Source organism: Charadrius vociferus, unplaced genomic scaffold (assembly GCF_000708025.1).
Source record: "Charadrius vociferus isolate BGI_N301 unplaced genomic scaffold, ASM70802v2 scaffold278, whole genome shotgun sequence".
Lineage (NCBI taxonomy): Eukaryota > Metazoa > Chordata > Aves > Charadriiformes > Charadriidae > Charadrius > Charadrius vociferus.
This window is the reverse complement of record NW_009649705.1, coordinates 2,085,941-2,095,863: the sequence shown is the minus strand read 5'-3', so window position 1 is coordinate 2,095,863 and position 9,923 is coordinate 2,085,941. Positions and strand designations below refer to the sequence as shown.

Here is a 9,923-nt window from a genome sequence, read left to right as displayed (position 1 = left end):
TTTCCCTATGAAAATGGAATGGGAAATGGGAAAATTCTGGTTGATGGAGTCTAGCCCTTAGTTTAGTATGTTATATTAAATCTTGAAGTGTGAAGATTTTTTTTTGTTGCTAGATACAGTTGATTTTTTTTTATTTATCTCAAGCTTTCTATTTAAATGGCATAAATAATAAGTTGCTCCTTCTAGATGTGCTGTAAGTAATTCCAGGATGTCCGTAAACAGAAGTGATGCAGCTTGGTTCAGGTGATTGAGTTCTGGGCCAAAGGACAAGAATGCCATTATTTGTACTTTAAATTTCGACTGGTTTCTCTGAGTCCTTTAATGTGTCATTAAAGTCATCTGCCCTGCCTTCTCCTATGAGTTATAATATTGATACTGTACAACACACAACCTTATTGTCATATAGGTAATAATATTATGTGTTAGGCTTATGAATACGAAATCAGGGTTTACTGTCAACCACATCTTTTGTTCTAGCAAATCAGAAAAATAGTAGGATGTTTACTCACAAAAGGTATCTTGCCTGGTTTCTCCATACTTGGTATTACCTTGGCAGTTCTGAAAGTAGAAATTACTGCAGTTGTTTTACACAAAACCAGAGACTGTGCAAGAGAAAATTTAATGTAATTTGGAACACTTTGTAGTTTTCAGAATCAGCCACATTTTCCCTGCCACCCAAATTATTTTAAATTGTGAGTAGTTTTGCAAAGCTGTTAGCATCATTTTCTCAGCTCACCCAAATTTTTTCGCAAGGTATATTATCTATGATGAATCACAACATCTTTTATTAAAACAGTTATAAGAGCATTAAAACTGTCAGGTATAATTTGCAGCTTTTTCTCCTTTATATTCAGCACTCTTTCTGAAAAGAAGCTAATTTAATAACTAGGGAATCTAAGTTACAATCAAATTTATTATATTTACCAGACTTGAATTTCAAATGAGATACCATTAAAATGTACTTGAAGAGCAAAGAGCAGAACTGCCAGTGGGCACTGAATGAGCAGCCTGAAAAATGGCTAATAATGCTGTGATCAAGACTGTTGTGATGATGAGAGAAAGAGGAAGAGGAATTCTGTTTGTCTTTCTCTGTATCTTTTGCATATTGTGCAAGCTGACATGAAGGCTAGAACCTCAACCCAAAGCTTCAGTTGAGGGGAAAGAGGGTACTCCTTTTTGTTCTCCTTTTAGTTTTTTTTTGTGACTTACAGATGCCTTTATAACCTAGCACTGCAATTCTGTCTACAAATCTCTAAATTACTGCTAGAGAAGTAGATGCTGTTGTTTATGTGCATATGTGAGCACTTACCGCTGTATGCTGTGTACCAGATGTCATCCCATGAGTTCTGCATCCACAGAATTTCTGCTGAATTCTGGGTGAGGTTTGTGCTTTGGAAGGCTTCTGGATCAAGGTTTTCATATCAGAGAGAGCTCAATAAAAGGCCTGTTCAAAAACAAACAAAAAAAATTAAAAAAAAAGCAGTCTTTTCCTTTTCCTGTTGCTGACATTAGTCTCCTCTGAGTCTCAGTCTCCCAACTCCCTTAACCGAGTCTGTGACATAGATCATATTTTATTTACAGATATATGTTAATGCAGCCTGTTATTCTGTGATCACATTAGTTGCATTTGTACTGTGGAGATTTTTAATCCCAAAAGGTGCTGCCAGCTTTTGTGTACACAGTTTAAGCTTAACCAGAGTTTTTGTCTTTCCCAAGGACTTCTGCGGACTTTCATATCTTTGAAATCTGAAGTTGTGGTTCTCTTTGATTTATTGTCTGTTAAAGAATGTTGGCTGTACTAAAACTAGCAAAGGGGTTAAACAAGAGTAAAAAAGAGTATTCCAGAGAACCAGGATACCATAAAATATTTCTTTCCTGAAGGTACGTTGCCACCTAGCAAACACTGAGAATAATGGTCACAAAAATAGAAAAAAAAAGAAAATCCAAAAGGCCTAGGAAATTTTGCTTGATTTTGAAAAGCTTAATTGAAGAAAGAGCTTGAGATTTGAGTGTTCCTACTGAGCTTTTTGCAGAAAGGGGATTGTCTCTGTATGGATGTGGCAGATCATCGGCAGGACAGAATAAGTCAACTGTTCACCTGGCTCTGCTGTAGCTCTAACCCCCCCCAGCTGAGAATGTTCACATCAGAAAGGGGAGGAGGAGGAGCACTCCTTCTGGCATTTCAGGACATGTGTGTGCTACAATGCAGAGCCCTTGGTGCTGAAGGTAGCTTTAACAAAGAGGCTATGGCACAGGGGCCGTAGCTGGTACGAAGGTACAGGGTCTCGCTCTAGAATGCCATATTCTTTCAGTCTCTGTTTTACACACATAGTCCTTTGAGGAATCTCATAGTTTGAGGATGACAAATTTGATAAGAAAAATGGAAGAGGATCAGATTGTTACACGAGAAGAACTAAATGAACTTTTAGTAGAAGGGTAGGAACAAGATGAAATGTTGTAATACCTAGTGCAGGGTCACTGGGTATAATTATTAAAGGCAAAATACTAGAATTTCTGCTTTACACGCTTAGTGATTAAGAGCTTGAGGACTCCATACATGAATATTTCTTGCTTCAGTCATCAAACAGCCACACCAAAGCATGACTAAGATGAAAGGCAAGGCTGTGGTGGAATGCAGAGCTGATGAGATAGCTCCATACTAGGAGCAGAACTGGAGATGAAATCAAAGATGACTGAATTGACTGCACCTTTCTGAAAAGGTAAAGAAGCAGAAAAGGGAAAGAACCTTTCAATAATTATAAGAAATCAGAGGGAAGAAACAAAACCCAGAAGACAAGATGTGAAAACAGCTCACATGATATCGCAATCTTATAGCTTGCGCTGTCAGCAAAAAAGAGATTGGATGAATTTCTGCAGACTCAACAGTAATTGCCATGCGGCAGTTAGCACTACGGAAATGTTGGAACTGATGGGAACCAACTAGGCTGTAGTGACTGGGAACAGATGTCCTCAGAAGAGCATGAGACAGCATTCTCCAATGTGAGAGAAATCTTTGCCTTGTCGGTCTAAACTGATGATTTGTTTTCTGACTGTGACCTATATCTCTCATTAGACCGGAATTTTAGTTTTTCCCTTCTTTTTCAATAGATACCCAGTCTGGTCCTCAGTGAAGCCTGAACAGTCTTTTTTATAAACACAGCTTAATGGACATTAATTCTCAGCAGTTATATATGTTCTAAATACCAGCATTAGGATTAGCAGAGGTGCCTGCATTTGTGAATATATTCGAGCAGGAGTGCAATGTCAGGAACAGTTCCTCTCCAGATCAGTGTTAATTCATGTTTTGTCATGATCTAGGCATAACTGACCCTGAGTTGAGCTGTTTATATTCCCCCTTGGAGTAAGACTTGAAATTGGTTAAGCTCATGGAGTTCTATACCACTGAGCACTTGCAACTGGAAGAACTTGTGTGAAGCTTCCCTCCAGGTTTGAAGTTGCTGCCTAATATTTGCCCAGTGGACAGATGTAAGATTTGAATTTGCAGCCTGCCAAGTGTGGCTGAAGTCCTGAGGGTCAAAAGCACTCAGATTCGGCCCGTCAGAAGAGTCCCTGAACAGGCAATAGCTCTGAACTCTATGCCATGCTGCCCATCTAAAGTGAGGGGAGAGGAGGCAGGCTGCTCTGTGTTTAATAGGCAAAGGAGTAAAGACTGTGATCTCTGTGTTAAATGCTGTTTAAAAGATAAAAAAAAATGTCATTTTACAACCTTCTACTCAGAAGTAGCTTATCTAAGGATTACTCTTGAAAGGAGTTGCTAGTAAGGTCAGGCTGGAAGGCCAGTTACAGGCAAAATTTAGTACGAAACTAATGTTCTTTGTCTCGTGGTGTATATTTCGTACAGGCTTGCTGCTGCCTTGTTGCCTGCACCAGCTTTTCTTCTCAGTTTGCTTAAGAGGAATCATGTGAATAAAAAAGTACCAAGAATAAAAAAGTACCATGCTTATCAGCCTTCTTGGCAGCTCACGTCTGTTCTCCATAACCTGGCAGGACTACCCCAGTGACTACCCAAATACTCTAAAGCAAAGATCATAGCTGTATATCCTCTGAAATAGGAAACCTTTAGTGATTTCTGTATATCCCATGAAATAGGAAACCTGTAGTGCCTCAGACTGGGTTGACATAATTTTCAGAAGTGCTAAGGAGGTATGAAGTGATGTAAAGCAAGTATTCTAAATTTTCACATGTGAAAAAAATGCCACGGATTAATTAAAGTGTAATCTCACTACAGAAAGATGAGGCAGAAATTTAAAACAGTAGGAGCTTAAAATCAGGCACTGAAATCCTTATCCTTAGTTAGGGCTTAAGTAAGTAAATAGTTAAAGATATTGAAGAGATCTTAGTGGACCTAATTTTCTGTATGTACTTTCTGAAGTTCACTTACTGAGCACTCATATGAGGCATCTTCAGAGTTTTTGAACATAATTGCCGCAAAAGAGACACCAAAGAGCAGTTCTGAGAATCTTAGCCTTTCAGTCTTAATTTAGGCTCTGTTTTTTGAATATTTGCCCTTGGCCTTATAAAACGCATACTTTCAAATAATTTCAGTAATGGAAGTTATTTGATTCTCTGTTCCTGAGGAGAGACTCCACTTGCAAAACATCCTTATAAATGACCGACTCTCTTCAAGCGTATTACCAGTATGCTGTTATTTTTCAAGTGTGGCATTTGTGTGTCTTGCAGATTTATTTTTACCTTTCAGAAATGCTAAGTAATAAGCTTCATTCTCACTGTTAAGTTAACAGACAACTCTAATGCCTCAACTTTTTAATAGCTTTGGAATGCAATAAATTTGAAATATTTGATGGACTCTGCATTATATGGACATTGCTTACACCCGAGGGAAATTGCAAATATAATAATAGCTACAAGATTTGCTCTTGTCTGAATACTGTACAGAGATGTTTAAAATGACTAGACAAAAAATTATGAAAGCAGCATATGACTCAAATTATAAATAAAATATGGGGACTACTGGACCAAAATCTGTGTGTGGGAAAAACTTTGTGACAGCCAAATCTACAGAGAGGATTATTCAAGAACATTTACTAAGGACTCAGTCCTCACCCTTTTACAGTTGAGAGTCAAGTATTTTGAGCAGCTGGACTGCAAACAGTCTTTCCAGAAATTTGTGGAGTGACTCTGCAAATGTTTAAGCAGTTCTTAGATCTTTTACTCATTTCCCAGTGCTTGGTGTACCCAGGCTTTGCTTTCATCTGTCCTTCTATGGTGACTTCCACAGTTTTCCATAATTATGGAAGCTGTGTCCAAGAATGGCCCACAAAGTCTGAGGGTTTGCAATGAAGAACTGTAAGAGGATTTTTTACCTGAGGGAATAAAAGACCCAAATGTGCTTATCTTCTGTTCCTATCAATTGTCAGAGCTCCAGCAACGGAGTGGTGCTGTGACAGTTTACCAAGCTGAGAATCTGCTCCAGTTTTTTTGACGATCTGTTTGCTCTGTCATCACCATTACCCCACTGGAAGACACAACCAGAAAACACGTATTCTAAAGAAGGGAGCAAGCTTACAAGCTCTGTATAGGAGCATTCCTTAGCAGCCCTCAGCAGGACCGCAGAAGCAGGTTCCCAGACACAGAGCTGGAATGATCAGACGATTACAAGAATACAAGGTATGAATTCCAGAAAGTTCAAGCAAATTCCTTCTGCTTGTTCATATCAAGATTTATACAAATAGCATAACACGAGGCTTGGCAAGGTAATTTTCCTTCAGTTTTGCCATCTGTTTCTTCACAAGTCTGTCCCCCATTAAAAAAGCAGGATACCTAATACTAGAGGTCTGCCTGATGTCTCAACATTTGCATGCGTAGTTCTGTTGGCTGCAGTGCTACTGCAGTAAGGACAAGGTAGTCAGAGCCAATTTGTCCGTATCTGCAGAAGAGAGTTCTCGGTGCTTGGTTGTGCTATAAAGCCAGTCCCTGAGAATCCCTGACGGTAATTGCAATTCTCCTCCTCAAACCTAGAGCAATGTTTAAAGCGGAGGAAGCACAGGAACCTCCCGAACGGTTTCTTCCCCCGTTGCCTGTCAAGTGATTTCACTGCAATGCCTAGAAAAAGCAAAGCAGTTCAGACGGCATCTATTTCTGGTGTGAAATCCTAGTTGTGGATTCCCAGTGCTGATGCGTTTTTCAGACCCTCTGGTGAATTTCTAAGCTCTCTTGGAATAACAGCTGCTGGGAGGGGACTGGAATCCCCACTGTGGATTTCAGGTTCACAGACTTTGATGAAATCTCTAAACAACAGGGTGGGAAAGCTGTTTTTTATCAAGAGCAGCTATGAAGGCAGAGAAGCAAACTCTTGTCAGTAAAAAGCTTTTCATCTCCTTGTCCCGTTTTTCTGAGAAACAAAGGGTAGGATATGGAAACTCAGTATGAATTTTGAGGGGTGGGGGCAGACAAGTAGAGACTCTTTTCTGTTCAGTTCCTCCTTAGGGAGGTATTCCGGGTAGAGATAAAGATACAGCCTGGTACTCAGAGGTGTGTTGGTGGGCCTGATAAAAGCAGTGCCTTGAGAGCCAGAGGGAGGGAGGGAGAGTCACACTGAGGGCTGTGTAGTAGTTCAGAACCACTATCGATGGTTTCTTTTTCCTTTTCTTGAAAGCCTATTTTTTACATATATTAAACCTAGAAGAGACCACTGTTACCGTTGGTTAACTCCCTGTGTAACATCAGACATAGGCTGCAGCTGTGCATGGTGAAGATCTGAAGGAGAAAAACTCCTTATCTGAAACACCTTAGTAGTTGCTAGGTCACAAGTATTTCCAATTCTTCACCAGCACGTGAGATAATATATAAAATACTTCTGGTGGCTCACAACAGCACACAAAAAGGTTTCACTGATGGCAATTTGTACAGTGCAGTCCCTTCTCTCCCCCTTCACCTAGTCACTATAATAGTTAATTAACAGTTAGCAGTGTTAGGACTATGGTCTGGCCACTGATGAAGGAGCACTGAGTGCCTTAAGATGGTGAATACCATCAAATATAGAAAGTCTAACCAATGTCATTTAATGGCATGGGATGTTGCTGTTGTCTGCAGATCAGTGCTCCACCATCTTGACTGCCACTGAATTTTCAATTAGGGTCAAACTTAAACATTCTTAGTTGCACATAGCATTAGCACAGTTAGCCAAGCAATCAAGACTTGAGATAAGCTTGTGATATAGTCTCCATGGTAAAAACTATATTGACCAGAGATAAATAATTGTCAACACCTGGATACTTCTCTGGTACACTACAAGTTCCACGATACGAAAGGTCCACTGCTTGCTGTATCTGTGATGATGGTCACATTGCAGATATTGTTAAGGAATTTAGCATTGATAGGTTCCACAAAACATTTGACATCCTTTACACAAAACTTCAGTTCCTTGACCAGTTCCTGGAGAACTGACCTGGCAATAAGCAAATAAAAGTATGTCCCTGGGATTCTTCTGGCTAAAATGATTTTTTATTATCTGCCTTGTGAGCTGCATGTAAGACGTTGCATGAGCCCTCTCACTGAGCCCATTTTCTATCATATCTTAGGTTAGCTTGATTACCTACATTCCCAGTAATGTTTATAATGTTTATTGTCTCCTCAAGGGAAAGTAAGACCCTTGCATCCCCTGGGTGCCTGATAAGAGGCTACATAAACTGCAACTCTTGAGTTTGGAGAGGAGAAGGCTGGGAGCAAAGAGTAAGGTTTACAAAATCATGATAAGGTGAATGCACAACTATTATTCACCTGTTCTTCAACAGTTACAGCACAAAGATTAGGAGGTACTCAATGAAATTAATAGGAGATTGATTTGACAGAAACTAAAGGCAGTATGCAGGGAAGTACCTTCTGACACTCCTAATCCAGTGATTGTGGTTGCTGAGGGAGAACAAGGAGAACAGACTGCACAAAGTGGCCAGGAACACATGTAGTCCCTAAATGGTGTTTCCCAGTGCCACTGTCCTAGATAAGGTAGTGGTATAGCTGTACCCAGGTCTGTTATAACCATGTTCTTATGTTAATAGGACAATCAAACAGATCAGACACTGTCTCTCAAACCCAAAAGACAGCGTGCATTTTCCATTACCTTCCACCCTCTCCAAAATGTAAAACATTCATTCTCATACTTTTGCCCAGTTCCTTTATAAACTTCTCCAGATTGGGCAAACAAAAATAGCTTAAACAGAAGATAGCAGTCCTCCACCAGGAAAGCCTTAGTAATCTTACAGTCCCTCAGCTCACCACAACTACTGTGTTCTCCAGAGCAGCTCCTTTCCTCCCTGTACAAGTGGGAACGGTCTCTGGTCTTGCTGTGAAAGCAGGAAGTTTAGGAGAAACAAGCTGAGATTCTAGTCAGAGATGCTTTTGTCTTGGCCAGTCAAAAGGAAAACATTAGTACATACCCAGGGTAATTACTTGAAGAAAATGGTTATATTATTTTCTGTCCCTTCACATCACTGAATTGGAGTGCAGTTACATACTGTTGAGTTATTGGTGAAATAGCAGCAGAATGATTAAGGAAATCAACAGGCAAAAACCATGCGAAATATGTTAGTTATCAACAAAGTAATTGGATAGCATTTAAGCGAATGAAACAGACACAGGCATGCAAAATATTACAAAGGATTATAATAACTTTAGCAGAGAGGGGAGGTTTCCAAGTGACTACATTCCAAGTGACCCAACTACATTCACTACCAGCAAACAGAGGACTTTCTCATCACTAGCCTGCTTCAAGGAACCGCAATGAGAGGGGATGGTCACCCCAGAGGTATCAGGGTTTCCCAAAGAATGGAAAATTATAAATCAGAGAGACGGGAGGAAAGCTTTAGAGAGGAAGAAAACAAACTCAAATTCTGAATTCTGTTAGATAGCTAACAAGCCATATTTCATAAAAAGGATAACTTTTAAGCCTGTTGTGGTTCAGTGGCTGCAACAGTCAGATAAAAAATGCAGTATCTAATACTGAAAATAATTTTTTAAATGGGGAAAGAACAAAAGTATAAACAGGTTTAAAAAGAAATACAAATTTTCTGAAACGTATTTGTAAAACAAGAATGCCTAGTGGTGGTGATTTTGATGATGAATGCCTAGCAATTCCATCTTTTGCTAGATGGAGATAGTACATTTGAAACAATGTAGGAAAAGACAAAGTTTCTGCTGTTTTGGATCTGGGAAGGAGGAAGATGGTAGAGATGGCGATACTGAAATATTTTCTAATTCATTAGCAAAAAAGAATTTTTAGTAAACGCAGGCTAGACAACTGAAAGAACTGGTCTTCCTACAGTACACTGGAACACCCCACACGAGCACGGCCGCCCTCCCATCCCCAAGCACAGCCTCCAGCTCCACTTCCATCCCCACTCAGCCGTGTGCTCACTGCAGAGCTGCCTCCATCCAGGTCCTTGCATGGCATGGCTGTGCTTGGGGCACCCTCGTCCTCAGCCACTGCTCCTTTCCTCAGCAGTAGCAGCAGCTGTGGGGGCCCCATGTCTGCCCAACAACTGGTGGCGCTTGGCCCCATGCGCCCCCCAGGGCCCAGCCATTGGTCAGCCAGCTCTGGTCCCAGCAATGGGGGCACGGTCAGCGACCATGACCAGTTGGAGGGATCACACCCATCAAAGACCAACAGTGCCTCCGACTGCCCCATCATGGACTTCCTCATCAGCTCTTCGTGCTACTTGTTGGGGCTGTGGCGCCGGGTCCCTCTCCCCGCTGCTGGCTGAGTGGTGGTGGTGGCATCTTGGACAGGCGCTCCTCATGGTGGGCTCCTCTCGCTGTGCTCCCCAGCCAGGCCATCCACCACCGCCCAGCACCCAGGGGACCGGCACGCCCGGGGCTAGGCTCGGCCCCCGGCATCCTGCCCCCGTCCGCCCGCTCGCCGGAGGGGAGGGTGGCTGGGCCGTCCC

The 9,923-nt window shown here is 41.3% G+C and overlaps 1 protein-coding gene across 1 annotated transcript in view; it reads right to left on the bottom strand.

The window, feature by feature from the left end:
* MICU2 (mitochondrial calcium uptake 2) overlaps nt 1–9,664 on the bottom strand; it is a 166,435-nt gene extending 156,771 nt beyond the window's left edge. Inside the window, exon 1 of the mRNA XM_009890644.1 lies at nt 9,322–9,664. Within this exon, the coding sequence (XP_009888946.1) occupies nt 9,322–9,664 (343 nt within the window). The remainder of the gene's footprint in view (nt 1–9,321) is intronic.
* Between the last annotated feature and the right edge of the window lie 259 nt (nt 9,665–9,923).